General features: G+C 48.7%; 2 protein-coding genes across 7 annotated transcripts in view; one reads left to right on the top strand and one right to left on the bottom strand.

Moving 5' to 3' along the window:
• Positions 1-4,554, top strand: part of TBX21 (T-box transcription factor 21) — a 53,820-nt gene extending 49,266 nt beyond the window's left edge. Inside the window, exons 5-6 of the mRNA XM_083408656.1 lie at positions 359-420; positions 869-4,554. Of these exons, the coding sequence (XP_083264782.1) occupies positions 359-420; positions 869-1,535 (729 nt within the window). The 3' untranslated portion in view covers positions 1,536-4,554. The remainder of the gene's footprint in view (positions 1-358; positions 421-868) is intronic.
• A 2,067-nt stretch (positions 4,555-6,621) lies between these two features.
• OSBPL7 (oxysterol binding protein like 7) overlaps positions 6,622-18,312 on the bottom strand; it is a 35,340-nt gene continuing 23,649 nt past the window's right edge. For 3 of the 6 annotated variants that reach the window (XM_083408549.1, XM_083408551.1, XM_083408550.1), the window contains exons 15-23: positions 17,334-17,647; positions 15,787-15,924; positions 14,288-14,351; positions 13,322-13,400; positions 13,077-13,221; positions 11,409-11,553; positions 10,003-10,129; positions 9,572-9,694; positions 6,622-9,084 (exon numbers count right to left, since the gene is read on the bottom strand). In XM_083408549.1, coding sequence (XP_083264675.1) covers positions 8,976-9,084; positions 9,572-9,694; positions 10,003-10,129; positions 11,409-11,553; positions 13,077-13,221; positions 13,322-13,400; positions 14,288-14,351; positions 15,787-15,924; positions 17,334-17,647 — 1,244 coding nt within the window. In that variant the 3' untranslated portion in view covers positions 6,622-8,975. The remainder of the gene's footprint in view (positions 9,085-9,571; positions 9,695-10,002; positions 10,130-11,408; positions 11,554-13,076; positions 13,222-13,321; positions 13,401-14,287; positions 14,352-15,786; positions 15,925-17,333; positions 17,648-18,312) is intronic. The other 3 variants (XM_083408552.1, XM_083408553.1, XR_014504178.1) reach the window with 2 other exon arrangements.

Raw genomic sequence — 18,312 nt, 5'->3', positions numbered from 1 at the left:
AGAGATCTTCAATGGCAGAAAGTTGTGCTTGTGAGCAAAACGGGTTCAGGTACATGGAAGGCACAGACAGGATTATAAATGCATTACTAGATCACTGTTTGCTCTGGTCACTCACATTCCACACCCAACACAGTGGATTTCTGTGCAGCAGCTACAAAATGTGAAGAAATGTGCTTTCATTCATCCTATCATTCACTACATCATAATGGGATTTGGTGGCAGGAATAAAGGAGGTAGAGGAATGGAAGCAGATAAACAGCTATGAAGGAATTTGGGAGTATATGGGGTGCAACAAGGTACATCTATTTTTCTGGTACTGAACTTCAGAACAATAGCTTTCTTCTTTGTTTTCGCTTAGATCACCCAGCTGAAGATAGACCACAATCCTTTTGCTAAAGGGTTCCGGGACAACTTTGATTCGTAAGTCTCTTCTACTTGCCCAGTGTCAATTTGGCTTGCCTGTTTGAGTACACATCGGTCCGGGGGGGGGGGGACTATTGTGGCAACGTCCCGATTTCAATTTTTAAACTCTGCATCAGAATCCTGCAAAAATACTCACATTCTCCTACACCCACCTACTTCAACCATTTCTGTTAAGAGCTAGGTTTTTTTCCCCTTCTAGCACCTGGGGGGGGGGGGGGATATTTCATACAGTAGATCAGTTCAGATAGTGCACCAAACCACAACTCTAAAGGAAGCTTTTAACTATAGTTTGGCACGATTCCGTAATGACAAACCGTGGCCTTCAAATAAAGACAGCAAAGCCAAGAAGCAGAAGCTGTGGTTTGAAGTGGTTTTTGAAAGCGGTGTGCTGTCCCATTTAAGACATCAACTTCCTGTTTCACCCTGTCCATTTCCTGTCCTCCAGGATGTACACCACGGCCGAAGGAGACCGCACAACTCCATCCCCGCCCAGTGCCGCCAGCTGCCAGCAGCTCCTCACCAGCAGCCGCTTCCAGCCCTTCTTGCACGATCAGTACACGCTCCCTCAGAGCCGCTTCTACAACAGGGAGCGGGCCCCTCTGCCTCTGCCGCCCAAGGAGACCCACCACTGGTATTTCGCTTCCCAGCAGGCCCCTTCCGCCCCTCTGGAATACGGCACCTACGAGGGCGACTTCAGAGGGAACAAATTCATGCCGTACGGGATGAAGCCCTTTGCCCTGCAGGCGGCGCCGCACCCCTCCTTGCCCTATTACCAGGAGCATCCCTTTGGGCCCCCTGCCACCTGGAGCTCCCCACCTCAGTATCACCACCCCAAGCCCACCCCGGGGGCCTTGAGCTGGTTCCGGCCCATGAGGGACTTGCAGGCGGTGCCCTCTGCCGACGAGAAAGGGAAGGACAGCGAAGGCTGGGCCGAGCCCGGCTCTGTGAAGTCGGCCGATTCCTCGGACTCCGGGCTGTACGAAGCCGAGTGCAAGCGCCGCCGTGTGTCCCCCTACGTCTCCAGCGCCGAGAGCTCCCCGCCCATCCGCAACGGGGAGCTCTATGACAAAGAAGGAGGGGATGGGGGCTATTATGGCTTCTATGGCAACTGAAGTGGGAAGGCGGGATAGAAACCCGTGAGGGAAACACGGGGTGGGGGTGGGGGCCTTCTCACCATCCAGCCCTCCTCCGTTCATATCAGGGGTAAAAGGAAAATGGACAGCCCCCCTTCTTGGGTTGGGGGAAAGTTTCGCACCTTTATGGGCACTGCCGGAAATAATGACGATGGCATAAATGAAGCTGTATGTAGTTGTATCTCCCTGCCCTCCGCCCCTGTTCAGCCACTTCCAGGTGCTAGTCTGCTGGTGTTAAAACATGCGCTCCCCTTTGCGGACAGATGCCCGCATGGTGGCGGCGAGTTCAGATCTTGGGCTTGTGTTCAGACCCGAAGAGCTTTCACTCATTTGTGCAGCAGCTCCGCCTGCCTTGCCAGGGCAGCTTCCTGTCTCCGCTCCCACCCACGTTTAGTTCTGGGGCTGTGTCACTGGGGAGAACGGAAGCAAAATTTTTTAAGAGATTCAAAGCCCAGGGAGAAATTCGGAAATAAAAATCCAACTTTGGGTGGGATGGGTTTTGAAAGCCACATGGTGCTTGTCGGGTTAACGTCAACCCTGATCCAGCCAAGGAAATCTGCGTACAGAAGCAGGCTTCATTGTACTCCTCACTTGCTGAATTGGGAACCACAGGGGGAAAACCAGGTGTGTGTCTGTATGAGATTGTCCCGCTGCAGTGCATTGATTAGAATGGGGTAGACGCTCCAGTGTATATTTTGAGGGCATATCCCCTCCCGTGCTCCTGCACACCTATTCATACATTGACATCACATGAAACGAGATCCAGATTGAGATGATTACGTTCATACTCTGGTTTTCCCAGCATGCCTATTTAGGATTCCTGGGTGGGGAGCAGCTAGAAATCAGGAAAATTTGCTTGAGAAAAATTCTGCCCTTGAAACTCATTGCAGTTCTGAGACTTCGTTTGCAAAATCAGTATCTTTTGGCCCACTTCAGAGAGGGACTGGGAACCTCGAGCATGAATCAGATGCAATTCAACACAGGCCAGAATGCACATTTGAGTTCTAATCATGTCTGTCCGCACCACATTGCATTCAATGTAATGAGTATGTGAATGTGCATTTAAAAGGCATTCCCACATCCTCGCTCTGGAGTCGTGTGCAATTATCATTATAGGTGATGATACGTAGTTTAGGGCAAGAGCACTGCTACCCCTGAGGCAGCGGCCAGCGTTCACTTCAGCCAGAAATCTGGGATGTCACAGCCATGCTCCCTTACAAATGCTCTTGGGCCATTCGTGGGTCGCCATTTCTCAAGTAAACTGTGCATTTCACACATCTGAGATAAATGCTCTGTTTTAAGCTCCCTGGGTTTGACAAGAGGGCGCTGGCTGCCTTCCCATTCTCAGTTCAGCCCTAGAACATGTAAACAAGCCAGAAGTTAAAGCCAGCTCTGGAGTTCTTCATCCCAGCCTAGCCGATGGTTTGAAAACATGTGATAATGCAAACCACCCATTTTTGATAACCAGTGCTTTTTTTTCTTGAAAAAGAGCTGCTGGAACTCACCATGAACACCTCCCTCATTCTCTTATAATAATGGCAATGGCGCCCACTTGAGTTCCGGCAAGTTCCAGCTGGGAAAAAAACCCCGCTAACTAACCAGCATATTCTCAGACGGGCATCTCCCAGCACTGCCTTTAGGCAGACTTGGAAATGCTATAACACCTTCCTCCATCTCTTGGGATTTCAAGAATCGGAATTCAGGGTCCAAGAACATGTGGAAAGATTCCTGGGGATCGAAGAAACATCAGGGTGGGGGTGGGGATAGCCCTGCAACATGGACTCTCTTCAAACAGCGTCAGACCTGGGCAATACAGGAAGCGCTAGTGCCGTGAACAGCCGCCCCCCATGAAAAGCAACAACAGAACAGGCCATAGGTGGGATTTATGCAGCACAAAATTTACCTGCCCTTTTCTCCCCCCCCCCCCCCCGCTTCCTACATGCCAGACAACAGCCATGAGCCCTCAATGAAGGCCAGTGCCCCAAATTAGTAAATGGAACCAGCAGGGATGGCAAACATATGGACATCCAGATATTGCTTGACTACAAGTCCCAGGCTCCCTGACCATTGGCCACAGGGGCTGGGGCTGCTGGGAGTTGGAGTCCGGCAACACCTGAAGAGCCACAGGTTTCCTCATCTCTGGTATAAAGGGACAGGTTTCTCAGGTAGCCCTCGTGCCAGATGTGGAGATGCCTACGCAGAGAGATTGGAGGAGAAGTGAACTGGGGGAGAAACAACGTCTTGTACAGAGCCATAGGGGGTTATCCGTACAGAAAGCCCCTTGGCTAATTTTTGTAGCATTGTGCCTCACTGTTTAGCTGTGTGTGCCACAGAGCACACACTTTGATTTGGTGAGATCCCCAAAGTGGAAGGCAATTGCAAAAAAAGGGGCAAGTCATCTGGGCATCTTCGCATGCATGCCTTCCTAGAAATAAAACAAGAGACACCATACATTTCAATGGGGCAGGTCTACAGTGGATTGTGCCCAAAATGATCATATTTAAAGCCCTCCGTAATTAGTTTTATGGAAAGCAGGAGGCAAAAGACATAAGTTGTATTTTTATACTTCCACCTCCTCCTCTGAAGAGATTTCCTCTCCCCCTTCCCTCCCTCAAATCTTGGTGGTATTTTATAATCCTGGAAAGACTTGATGGTCATTTGGTGAAGTGAATTTTAATTATGCTAGACAATCAAATGGGACACTCTCCCCCCTTTTAAGCGCTCCTCGTGGCTCGGCAAACCCAGCTGAGTTTCTTGGAGGTGGAGGAGGGAGTTAGGCTCAGCTCTCCTAACTGTTTACACTCTTAAAACAAAAAAAAAAATGTAGATGTAAAAGACACAACGGTCTTTGTGGTGTTTTGAGGTTCTCTCTTTTTTATTTTTCAAGACAACAAAAATTCTTGACATTTGCAAATATTTATTGATAGCAGTGTACAGGCTGCCTGTTGAGTTTTCGTTTTGGCTTAAGAATTTCTTTAAATAAACTGTAAAGCTGTTAGTTCTTTGGGTGTCTCTCCATGTGACAAATGCAGCCTGTCATGTCTGTCAAATTTCTTCTGCCTGGATCAGTAAGTAAGGTACCCATTACTTATATTTTAAGACAGTAGCCCCATCTATAGTTTGGAGGTAGTATTGATGTACCTCACTGGGTCATGGTTAGGACGCCAAGCATTATTGTTTACTTGTCTACAGGAAAAGAAACTTAAATTATCTGTGCCAATTGTCTCTATGCCTCACTCCCCACCGGCAGGCTCACGTCCAGACCAAGCCATAGTTGCTTCTGCCCCCAAGTGGATTCACCTCATGGGCTGAAGTCATGTGCTCCAGTATTCCTTGCAACACAGCAGAGGCTAATGGTCCCCCCACCCCAAAAAATAATCATCTTGGGAAGTGTCGTTTGTAAAGGATGCTGAGTGTTGTTGGGAATTGCAGCTCTTTGAGGGGAATAGGGGTCTTCTAACAACTCTGCACCCTTAAAGTTCCCAGGATTCTTTGGGGGGAAACTATGACTGTTTAAAGTGGTATCATACGGCTTTAAAGATTTAGTGCAGGCATGGCCCTTATTATGATAAATTATAATACAGTGGTACCTCAGGTTAAGTACTGAATTCGTTCTGGAGGTCCGTACTTAACCTGAAACTGTTCTTAACCTGAAGCACCACTTTAGCTAATGGGGCCTCCTGCTGCTGCTGCACTGCTGGAGCACAATTTCTGTTCTCATCCTGAAGCAAAGTTCTTAACCCGAGGTACTATTTCTGGGCTAGCGGAGTCTGTAACCTGAAGCATATGTAACCTGAAGCGTATGTAACCCGAGGTACCACTGTAATTTATTATTTATACATCGCCCATCTGGCCAGGCCTCCGAAGCCACTCTGGGCGGCTCCCAACAGAATATTAAAAACACGATAAAATATCAAACATTAAAAACTTCCCTGAACAGGGCTGGCTTCAGATGTCTTATAAAAGTCAGGTAGTTGTTTATTTCTTTGACAACTGATGGGAGGGCGTTCCATAGGGCAGACGCCACTATTGAGAAGGCCCTCTGCCTGGTTCCCTGTAACTTTGCTTCTCTCAGTGAGGGAACCACCAGAAGGCCCTCGGAGCTGAACCTCAGTGTCCGGGCAGAATGATGGGGGTGGAGACGCTCCTTCAGGTATACAAGGTTGAGGGCGTTTAGGGCTTTAAAGGTCAGCACCAACACTTTGAATTGTGCTCAGAAATGTACTGAGAGCCATTGTAGTTAAGTACTTCCTCTGGCTGCTTGTCACTCTCCACTAATCCAGCAAGTGGTAGACTTTCCTGCACCATGGCAGGGCTGGTGGCTGCAGTACCACGCATCTGTCAAAATGATCTTAAACTGGCGCTGTAGCACAGTATCTTTGGCAGTGATTCACCCTTTTGAACCTTTCCACAACCATAGATTTATGAGGTGACATCTGCCCACTACCTGCAATATGGGCTTGATTTTTTTATTTCATTTTTTTAAATGGCTCCTATTCCAGAGTTGCTTTTAGGAGGAGAATACGTACTGTGCACATTGAGCAGTCAAAAAAGGGCATATGAATGGTGGTTTTTTGTTTTTGTTTTAAACTACCATTCAATTAGGGACACGGGTGGTGCTGTGGGTTAAACCAGAGCCTAGGACTTGCCGATCAGAAGGTCAGCGGTTGAAATCCCCACGACAGAGTGAGCTCCTGTTTCTTGGTCCCCGCTCCTGCCAATCTAGCAGTTCGAAAGCACATCAAAGTGCAAGTAGATAAATAGGTACCACTCCGGCGGGAAGGTAAACGGCGCTTCCATGCGCTGCTCTGGTTCGCCAGAAGTGGCTTAGTCATGCTGGCCACATGACCCGGAAGCTGTACGCCGGCTCCCTCAGCCAATAAAGCTAGATTAGCGCCGCAACCCCAGAGTCGGTCACAACTGGACCTAATGGTCAGGGGTCCCTTTACCTTACCTTTACTATTCAATTATTGATGGTGAGGGACAAGCAATTGATCACCAAGAGGAGAAAACACATGCTTGCTGGCTGAGGCGGATGAACAAAATGGCCACCACACATTGGAACTCTTCTGAAATCTTTGTTTTTATTATTGGACACGCTGTGGAGTGTTCAAGCCACAACACAAAGACAGAACAGAGGCCAGTCAACATGGACGCAGAAGACGGAACGGCGGCTCATCACTGGACCAGCCAGGTGAGGTGAACGAAGAGCAGGCCTACCTGCTTTGTGGGCCAGACGAGACATTAAAGACAACCAGCACACAGAAAGGAGGGGCAGACAACAAGACAGGACACCAATCTGGATCTGTTGGGCAAGAAATCTTCAGGAAGGGGCAGAGAGGGAGGAGCGAATAACGGGGAATAAATTAAAGCTCCCCCTCCTATGCAGCGATTATCAAAACCCTTTCAAGAAGTATCTCTTAAAATAAAATAGAAGATCAAAGCTGAAAAGTGAGGCTAAGTTTCCAACAGTGTGCAAACCCCACCCTCTCCCAGCAAGGAAGGGAACCAAAGTGCTTTGTAGACATTCAGTTAATGATGCCACCCACTTCAGACCCACGTAAATGGTGAGGCTGGGCCAGTAAACAAGAAAAAAGCAGGAAAAGGTTATGACCACCTCGGGGTGAGTTGGGCAGCACAGTGGTGAACTGCAGTAAAAGAGTCTGGACGCTAAAAATATATAAAGCTGTGATGTCCCTAGGCTGCCCTGCATCCAGATTGGGAATTCAGAGAACTGAGTGCTGCTTCACATGTTGCATTTCTCCACTTCGGCAGTAGATGTTTTTGTAACAATGGGAAAGCTCAGACAGGTTTGCAGGATATAGGAGCATGGAAGATGGTCCTAGGAGTTCTGCATGATGGTCTCATACTTGTGCCTGCACTTTGTAACTTCATAAAGACATGCAGCATTTTCCAGTTACAGTACTTCCCGAAACAGAGTTTGAAAACTGGGTGGGGGATGAAACCAGGAACAAAAACCATAAAATTGGAAAGCTAGGTGTGAACGGAGCCATTGGACTGAGTTTGCAACACCTTGTAACCCACCAAGCCAAATTAACCATGTGTACTGCAACCCCTCTGGGGTTCAATAAATTTGGAAATGCAACGATAGCGGGGACTGTCGCTGGTCTTCATTGGCTTAGTGGGCCACAACTGGTGTGGGCCTGCTCTAGACTCAGCCAGAACTTCCTCCTTTCTTCCCTCCCTTCAAAACAGGACCCGAGCCTCAGGATAGTCTATATTCCTCTTGCCACAGCAGAGAAAGAGATCGGAATATGTGTTTTGCTCCCACGATACACACACACCTCTACATTCAATCATAATCGAGGCAGCTTTGAATATCACAAATTCTGATAGACCCGGACCTGATGCTGAGGTAAAAATTTCTGCAAAGGATTGTGGGAGTGCCAGTGTTTCCCCTTTTTAAAATTATTGCTTCAAATGCTGAAGGACAGTGGGGAGGAGGAGAACAGCTTACAATCCTAGAAAATAGGGAGGGAAGGAGATACCAGAGATGGGGTGATGAAGGGAAACAAAACACACATACACACAATGTCCTGATTCAATGCTATAAGCCCCAACAGTGGCCCAGAACTCGGAGGACTTCCTTAAGGCGTGGGGAAAAGTCCTGGAGTCTCCGCCATACCAGGCATCTCTGGCTCAGAGCGACATTAACCCAATTCCTGTCCTTGCGGGGAGAAAGAAGAATTGCCTCAGAGGGCTACCACAGCTTCACATATTAATCTGCTCCTGGAGCAGGAATTCCTAACTTAGGCCAGGCTTTACCTCAGAACAACCACCAGGAGCGACTTGAAAACAACCAAAAAAACAGGAGGGGAGGGAGGGCGCGACCAGCCACCCCCCAGAAGGAAACTACTAGGTAGTCTGAAGGACCCAAAACATCCGGTATCCAGGCTTCGCTGTGCAAACACCCACTCCGCGCTGGAGCACACATTTGCCACTGTTCTCTGAGCAAAAGGCAGGCTTCGAAAATTTAAAGAGCGGTTTCCCATTTTCAAGTTGCTTAAGGGGGCATCCAGTCTCGCTGCTTCTGCCCTGGAGCAGATTTGTGACTCGGCGGGTGTTAAAGTGCTTCCTGTTGGCATCCGCGGCAACCCAAGGCTCCACACCAAGGTCTGCCTAGCCAGCAGGCAGCAGTTTTGAGGAGGCGAGATGGACCACGGTTGCCGTCCTCAAGTGTGTGAGGGGGGTAGGGCTGCTTTGGAAGTGCATGGCGCAACACCGAAAGGCGTCCCTCCGCTTCACGAGGTGCTGGTAATCCCAGGATTGCATGCCTTGATCACCTTTGTGCTTATCTAGCAGGGGGTCCTTGTTGTCTGGTCTCCTACTCACCCCCAACCCCCACCCCCACTTTGAGAGATGGCGGGCAGGCACAGCCGCTCCCGCAGTTGCTAACCGCTACCACAAGACGGCGCTGTCCATATTGCTGAAGCCAGGCTCCGCCCTCAGCTTCCAGTAGCTGCTGTTGCTCAACCAGGATTCTTTGCCATTTGCATCCACTTGCCGCCTGCCAGGAAGAAGGAAGAAGAAAAGGAGCCCATTAGAAGTCAGGGTTAACGGTTTGGCGAGGGGAGATGCATCTGGAGCCACTACCAATTCATGTTTCAAAGGCAGGGCATGTTTGATTCACCCCTCGGAAGCAGGGAACTAGGTTGTTGAAGGGATGCAACCTATGGTGTGTGTGTGTAGTCTATATGCTTACAAAAATAAGTAAGAAACATGTACCAAAAAAGGATGAATCCCGCATATAGATGCAAATCAAGGAAGACTACATGTTTAATTTTAATTTTGCATCCTCTGCTCTGCTTCTATAAATGGCAAGGGGACTCTAGTTCCACCTCCTCGCAACAGGACACTTTGCTTCACCAACCATGGTTAACTCCTGGTTTGCTAAATAAACCACAGCTTACATGAACCATGGGTTGGCGTTTATGTAAAAACCTGGCCATAGGCTCCATGGAGGAAGAAACAACAGGAAGCAAAGGAGGAAGCACCTGAAGAAGCGCGCCTGATGAAGAATGTTGTTGTCCTCCATCACCCGACGCCGGTCTCGCTGCAACTGCTCGATTCGCCGCTTCTGCGACTCTGCGGCCTGCACATTTCCCTCTTCTAGGTACCTGGAGGAGTGGAGAGGAGAAGGGCGCCAAACCCGGTCGTATTCATTTTCTTTTCATATCAAAAACTTGTGTGTGCACGTCTGTGGGGTGTAAGTGGCAGTCAGGATATGCAGGAAAGCTTACGATGGCCTTGCGTTTTTTATGTCCGCTCATTTCCCTAATTTTTGTGTATATCAGCTTTAGCATGTATGCTGCAAAAACAGGGATTTCTATGAACGGAAGCTGCCTTGAACACCTTACCAGCAGAAAAGTAGGCTATCTGAAACAAAAGAGGAAGAGACAGTCCCCAATGGCTTTCCTGCCCTCACCTTTGGTCAGGCCTCAGGCGCGTATCTGTGGAGGGAAGGAGACGCTTGAGCTCCGGCGTTAACTCGTTGAGCTCCAAGGCAAACTGAGTGAAACCATAGTTCTTCTCGAAGTCTCGAGGCATGGGGTCTGGAAGTGGCAGGGGAGACACAAGGCGGAGAGAGAAAGATTTCAGAAGATCAGGTGCCCACCACCCACTTACTCTGACAGGTTGATCCTACCTAAATCTCTCAAAAGCTGTGGATTGTATTGGTTGCTGGTCATGCAAGGTGGCCTGAGATGAGAGTGGGGACTGGTTGCTGAATTTACATAGGCCTACCAAAAGGAAGGTGCTTCTTGCCAGAATAAGCACCGTTTTCACTAATGTTTGCTTTGTTGCTTTGTGGCCCAGAGTTAGATGAACAGAATTTGTTTTTATTTTCTGCCTGCCTCAAAGGTTGTATCCCACATTCTTAAAGTCATGCACTATCACATAACAGCTGCCCTGGTCTGTTGCATATTTATGTTCCCACATTCATCCTCGAAGGCATGTTAAGCAAGGCAACCTTTCCCGTTTCCTTAGAATGGGGTATGCTGATTGCTAGACAAGCAAATAGGTCTGAGATGTGGCAGGGGATTAGGACAACAGCTGCTGATGTCACAAAGGAGTCTATGCTTCCCAGAAGAACAGGAAGACTTCTTTCTTGCAGTTCCTTTCTGTTATGGACCAATGCAATAAATCATTTGTTCCTATGCAGTTCTTATGGGATGAGGGTGTTAAGGAACTGGGAGCTCTCTCTCTTAAAGGAAAAGTCCCCAACCAAAGTCTATTACTTTCCTCGCCTCCTCAGATTACAGGATATCACTCCCACTCAGATGGCAAAAGTGGTTCAGGAAAAGATGGGCAAACAGATTCACAGATGCATGGAGGAATGCTATACACGATAAGGATCCATTTGATGGTATCTCTTGAACAGGTTCCATTCCTTTCAATAGGGCTTCCCCAGGAGAACACCTTAGTGATTTGCGCTCCATGGGTCAGATCAGCTGGCTACCCTTAACAGCCCCCAAATTATGTCGCCAAAGATGTCTGCTTCATGGTAGGGGAGCCTTTGGCTACTTGGACCCTAGCCAGCAACAATCCCTCCCACAGCTTCCACACCTTTAGAAGCCATATTTACATGTACTTCCGAGGTTCAACAACAATGGCTAGAAAATTGATAAATTTGATCTCTGGTTTCAAACTAAGACCAAGCACCACCCGCATCAGAAATCCTAGTTCTGCGAGTTTCCACAAAGAATTGTGGAAGTGTTGCATTCACGGAACTAGTATTTCAGCACGGACTCATCAAGCACTGTGGGGCAAGACCTAAAGGAGCACCAGTAACTGCCAGTTTCCCCCATTTCCCCGGTGCAAGCAGTTCCTTACTGGGCCTCCAGATGCACTTGCCGACAGGGGCCACGCCGCGATACAACCCGTCGTGCCACTTCCCGAAGAGCCGGTGGATAACCTTGCCGCTATGGCTGAAAATGGCGCCCTGCACCTCGTTGACCCCGGAGCCCCAGTACCGCGCCTGCCAGAGAGGGGAGGGTGCGGTTAGAGCAGGGAGGAGGGCTCCACACAATCAGGTGTCAATGCAGGCAGGAACAGGGTGGGATGAATAGGGCTGGAAGGAGAGATTGAAGGGTGGGAGGGCAGAGAGGAACCTGGGAGTAAAAGGGACGGAATCAATTTGGGGGTCAGGCATTAGTGTAAGAATTAAAAGGGCTCCAGAGCGGGGAGGGGAATTTCAGGATGGTTAGAGAGAGACAGGCCTGGTTTGCATGTCACTTTAAACCAGAGTTAAGCTTAACCATGGTTTAAAGGTGGACCATGCAGCATGCTGGTAAAAAGGTAAAGGGACCCCTGACCATTAGGTCCAGTCGTGACCGACTCTGGGGTTGCGGTGCTCATCTCGCTTTATTGGCCGAGGGAGCCAGCGTACAGCTTCCAGGTCATGTGGCCAGCATGACAAAGCCGCTTCTGGCGAACCAGAGCAGCGCACAGAAACGTTTACCTTCCTGCCGGAGCAGTACCTATTTATCTACTTGCACTTTGATGTGCTTTCGAACTGCTAGGTGGGCAGGAGCAGGGACTGAGCAACGGGAGCTCATGCCGTCGTGGGGATTCGAACCGCCGACCTTCTGATCGGCAAGTCCTAGGCCCTGTGGTTTAACCCACAGCGCCGCCCGCATCCCATAGCATGCTGGTACATAGATGCAAATTGCGGCCACTTTGCACCTTCCCTGCTTCTGCAGTGCCAACAGCCAAGCTATGGTTTGGATTAGCATCACTTACAAACCTGGGCTCATTGTTTGTTTCTCTTCAAACAATGAAGGTTTTCTTGTTTAGTTTACTGCTCACAGTTTGTTTGGAGGAAACAAACCAGAAGCCCCAGTTCAAAACTAATGCTAAGCCAAACCATTGGTTAAGTCTCAGCAACGTGGCAGCAGAAGGAGTGAAGCAGCTGTTATCTTTGCCATATGCACCATCAAGCTGCTTGTTCATCTTTAAACCATGGTTAAGGTTAACCAAGGTTTAAAGTGATCTCTGAATGCTGCCGCAGAGTGAAGAATCTCCAGTAACAGGCATGGGGGGGGAGGGAAGGGGGAAAGAGAGTGAAAGCTCAAAAAAGATGGAGTGAGGAGTGCAGAATGAAGACACTGAGCAGCAGGGGTGAGACAGTCCAAGGGGAAGAACCCAGGTACCACAAGATGTGCCAGGAAAGAGGGAGAGGCACCAGAGGGCAGGGTCGTAGCTCTGTGGCAGAACACCTGCCTTGCAGCCAGAAGGTCCCATGTTCATTCCTGGGTATCTCCAGGTTTGGCTGAGAAAGACCAACGCCCCAAAGCCCATGAAGTCATTGCCAGTGCAAATGTAGACAAGACTGAGTTGGCCTGACTCAGTATAATACAGCTTTGACTGTTCAAATTCAGATGCCAGAGACTGGTATCAGAGCCAAGAGGGGCAGGATTTGAAGGGGCAAGCACAGAGCAGAAGGAGCAGCAGCGGGGTGAGGGAAGAACACAGACAAAACAGCCCCAGGTCAGAACCTACCTTGCAGAAGGTGATCTTGCAGTGGTAGGTGCTGTCCCTCGTGTTCCGGATCAGCACCTCGCCGTAGTGCTCGATCCAGCGCTGCCCACTCAAGATGTTGTGGATGCAGGAAGTCACCTTGTTCCATTCGTAGTGATCCCCAAACCTTTCGTTGGGAGAAAGAAAGAAAGGGGGATCCAGGGTCTGGAGGTGGGTGGGAAATCCACCAAGGATCAAAGGGGCAGGAAACAGGACGGGCGACTCACCTGGGAAGGTGGACGTTCACTGTACCCACGGGGATTATCTCCAAGGATTTGCCCCAGAATTTATTTTTCCACTTCATGTCTATGCAAAACAAAATATTGGGGGAGGGGGGGAGAGAGAGAGAGAAATATGAAAAGTGAGGTCACACTGATTATGTCTTTGGGAGGTAAACCAAATTGTGAAGTGGGGTGGTGACTGCAGCACAGTTTATGAGCCTACTCTAAAAGCATTCTTCTAGGATAGTGTTTCCCATACTTGGGTCTCCAGCTTTTTTTGAACTACAATTCCCATCAACCCTGACCACTGGTCCTGCTAGCTATGGATGATGGGAGATGTAGTCCGAAAACAGTTGGACACCCAAGTTTGGGAAACACTGTTCTAAGGAAGATAAGGAAGATAAGGAAGGAAGGAAGGAAGGAAGGAAGGAAGGAAGGAAGGGAAAGAAAGAAAGAAAGAAAGAAAGAAAGAAAGAAAGAAAGAAAGAAAGAAAGAAAGAAAGAAGAATCCAGTGCTATGGCCAATGGTATCTGCCAGTTGACTTTTCTGACAGAGCCCATCCTGGCCTCCTACTGTCAAATGCAAAGAGGTTTCTGCTTGAGTCCATTGTGGGGAACCTTCAGCCCTCCAGATCTTCCTGAACTACAACAGCCATAATCCCCTAGTAAGCAGGACCCAAGATGTACTTCAGCAAAATAAGGAGCGTCACAGGTTCCCCCCACATGCTTTTGTTCATCGGTGAGGAAGGGACACATGCTCAGAAAACACTCTTTCATGTTCAAGAGCTGACCCCTCAAATGTTTTAAAATCTGATTTGGGATGGAATTCTGTCGACAACCTGGAACGGTCTTTTTGACCCAAGAAACAAAGCACACACTCCCCCGCCCCCAAAGAGAACTCCTGGGTGCCATTTTCTTTCTCTCCTGCACACTCTTTCCAGGCATGTATTTGCTTTTACCTTGAAGCCTCACCTTGCCAGAATACGAAGTTGTCAGACTCTGCGTGGCAAGCCGAAACAGGAGGATGGTGGCAGACCTGTAGTTTAGGGGGGGGCGGGCAGAAGGAAGATAATAAGCCAACAGCGTTTCAGGGATGGACACCTTCAAAAAGTGTGCCATTTCAAAAAAAGGAACTGTTTTTTCTTTTTTTCTGCCCAGTTAAATTTCAGAGAAATCAGCAGAAATTCAGGTCATGACTGCACTCTTAAATTGGGGGTTGTGGTTTAACAGGATGTAAAGATTACAAATGTTCTCTGGATTGCACATTAAACATCCAAGATTTAGGGACCACATTCTGCGCAGAGCAACAGATTTAATTTGTGTACCCACACCTGTATACTCTGCATCCAATGTGCTCCCGTCACAGATTTAAGAAGGACGGTACACACGATGATAGCCACAATTCATATCTATCCTGGAGTTTCTGAGGAAATTCTGTGTTAGGATGCATTCCCGCCCCCAAACCAGCGTGAATCTAAATTGAGGAAGGAAATAAAAACTAGCTGCGTTTTAAGCTGGTAATATGTATGCAGCCTTAGGCCTTAGGTGGGCCTAAACACTTGGCATAAGTTACCTCACAGTAAGGATAAAAACAGGGTGGGCACTTGTATGTTCCTTGAAGGAAGTGCCTGGCAAATAAAACTTCTACTGAAAAATCCTGGGCCCAGTGAACTGCTGACGATGGAAACCACAATCTCTTTGCAGGTTTTATTTCAACTCTTGATAGCCCCAGTGGTATCCTCAGTGATATCCTCAGAATAAAAGATCACATCCCAGTTTGGTGTCGAGAACAGAAATAACTCGGCACCCCATATGGTGCCATGATGACTCCAAGTGGCATTTTCTGCCCTCACCCTTCCTTCTCCTTGGCCGCTGCCTACTAGGCAGCACTGTCCACTGAGGGCCACTGAGGGAAGGGAATGCCCTCAGCCCAAGACAGAGCCCCAGGGCTTCAATTCTGAGTCAGCGCCAGGAGACAAAGGGCTCGGTCCACACTTCCACTTGCCCCACGTCTAGAAAGCACGGGTCCAATCTGTTCCCCACTTCTCTTGTTCCTTCTAGACATGGGTCTGAGCAGTTTTGCCTTTCCCCCAGCCACTTTCCCTTGGAAAACACATTCTTCAGCGCTAAATCGGAGCAAACGTCAATCTGGAGAAAACTCAATTGACATTTGAAACATTTGCTCTGATTCGGCGGGTTTTCCTTGGGGGCAAGCGGAAGTTTGGATGAGCCCTAATTTATTTTTGTCCTACTCATTCTCCTCTCTCAGCACCATTCATCCTCTCCTTCCCTCCTAAGCTAAAAAAGCAAAGTCCTGATCCCTTTCGCTACTCCGTGAGAAACACTCGCCCAACCCCTCTGGACCTGTAAGCCTGAGGCACCTGCCATATTGCTTGGCGGATGAGTGCTCCCCTCTTTCTCGACTGCCCTGCCTGCCTGCCCCCCTCCCTCTGCTCTCTCCAGCTCCTTACCTGTTCACTTATGAAACGAAAGCCCTTGTCTGGCCGGATGCACTCGTACGTTTCTCCAAGCACGGGGTTGAATGGCTTGCTGCCGGCACGGTAGTACGTTGAGGCATAAGCCGATACAGCGAAGGCAGCCATGCAGATCTATGGGAAGGGAAGGGAAGGGAGATAAACATTAGAGGCAGAGAAAGGTGGGGGGTGGGGGACAACACATAACCAGCTGAGAAAATACTATGTAAAGGCCAAGGGAAAGGACGACCACTGGGTTAAAGCTGACCAAAAGTCCAGAGGTAGTAGTAATAATAATAATAATAATTTATTATTTATACCCCGCCCATCTGGCTGGGTTTCCCCAGCCACTCTGGGCGGCTTCCAAAAGAATATTAAAATACTGTGATACATCAAACATTAAAAGCTTCCCTAAACAGGGCTGCCTTCAGATGTCTTCTAAAAGTCTGGTAGTTGTTGTTCTCTTTGACATCTGGTGGGAGGGCGTTCCACAGGGAGGGCGCCACTACCGAGAAGGCCCTCTGCCTGGTTCCCTGTAACTTGGCTTCTCGCAGTGAGAAAACCGCCAGAAGGCTCTCGGTGCTGGACCTCAGTGTCCGGGTAGAGCGATGGGGGTGGAGACGCTCCTTCAGGTATGCTGGACCGAGGCCATTTAGGGCTTTAAAGGTCAGCACCAACACTTTGAATTGTGCTTGGAAACGTACTGGGAGCCTTATTATCAATTTACGATGGGGTAGAAGGTTTGCAGGCTATGAAGGAACTCGCTCACAAATTTATTGACAGCTGCGCAAATTATGATAGCTAGACAGTGGCAAGCAGAATATAAAATGGAAGAGTGGTCTAGAGAGGTGTGGGATATAGCTATTAATGACAGATTAACATGTGCCATTAAGGTAAGACGGCAAATATGCAGGAGAAATTATTTTGAGGAGATGTGGAAGGTGTTTGTAGGATTTATACTGTTACAATGTAAAGGGGTCAAACCATCGCAAGAGGTGTTGAAATTTTGGGAGGTTGGAAAGTTATAGTGGAACGGTCTCGGTGGTGGCGTGCACATTTTCATTCTTATTTATTTATGATTATTATTTTGTATAAATAAATAAATAAATAAATAAATAAATAAATAAATAAATAAATTCTTTAAAAATAATAATAAGTCCCCCCCCCAAAGGGAAAGGACAAAGATGTTCTGCCAATCTCACTGCAGACTTTGCTTTTCCAAAGGGGGTGGGTTCAATCTCAGGCCAAGTAAGAAGATTCAGGCCAAAGGGATGAAAGAACCCTAGGCCCAGAGGCCAAATGCAGGCCTTCAATCTGGCCCTCAGGACTTTCCCTGGGCCACACCTGTCGCTGCCCCCGATTTGCGCCTGCCTTGAAGCCTTTTATATTTGGCCTGCCTGGAATGTGACCTCCAACTCTCTTTTTCCCCACCAAGAGCTGGTCCCCCAAGGGATACACACGGATGACCTTTTCGCCTGACCAACACAACCCCTGTTCCAAGATGGCGGCCTGGTTAAGGCAATAAAGAGGGCGAGGCCAAATACCAGTCTTTCACAGGGGTCCAGGTTGCGGCTGGCCGCATCCAGCAGGGCACTGTACTCAAGTTCTTCGCAGAGGCGCTGCAGCGTGTTGAGGGGCTCGTTCAGCTGAACCGGCATGGAGACCTTGGAGAGATCCTTGCCGATGTTGTTGCGGAGGATGTTCCAGACGCTGACGTCGCTGGCGTGGACGTGGGAGGCCGGGAGGCAGTTCCGTCGGATGATCCCGGGACCCGGCCCGGGGAGGTACAAAGGGAGAGGCACTGGCAGGCTGAGGCTCAAATCAGAGGTGTCCCCAACACAGGGCATGGCGCCTGGGCCTGTAGCGAGGGGACAGAAGCAGCTCCTGTCAGGTCTTAAAAGAAACCCTACGCCTGGCTGTGAAACTGAGAGGCAAGACCCGGGGATGGCTGAAGAAACGTATTTACTGTTGTCGCTCTTCGGAATACAAAACCCCTGCTTCGGGAAATTTCATCGCCTCAGAGCCAGGAAACACCCTGTTTTGCAAACCTGAATTCGAAAACCCAGTTTTGTCTCTGCAGTGATTCGTGACAAAGAGCTTGCCTCCTCCTTGTCTGACTCATCGCGGTGCTTCCACCGCCTCTTCCTGCGCATTTGAGATTAGGAGCCAGAAATCAGTCTCCTCCAGGCAGGGACTTTTAGATATTCCCTCTCTGTCTAGTTTGCCCACGATGTGGGGTGTATGAGGCTTCTGTGTTACAAGAAGCACAGCCCCAAACTCTGAGGGCTGCCCCCTACTCCCTGCAAAGAAGCCGAACACGGCCCATTTTATAGACAATTTCCGCACGAAGAGCCCTTGCAAACTACATGACCCAAATTTGTATTTGTGTGTGTTTAATTTGAATTCAATTGCATTGTCTTTCTTTACTGTTGTGTTATTGGACTAGATGTTGCTGCTAAGATAAATAAAACATTTAAAAATGTTAAATGTCTAGCATTTTGTTTCCAGCAGCGGTCAGTCAGA

Source organism: Podarcis tiliguerta, assembly GCF_965153285.1.
Source record: "Podarcis tiliguerta genome assembly, chromosome: 13".
In the NCBI taxonomy this organism is placed as follows: domain Eukaryota; kingdom Metazoa; phylum Chordata; class Lepidosauria; order Squamata; family Lacertidae; genus Podarcis; species Podarcis tiliguerta.
This window is presented reverse-complemented; position numbering and strand designations above follow the sequence as displayed.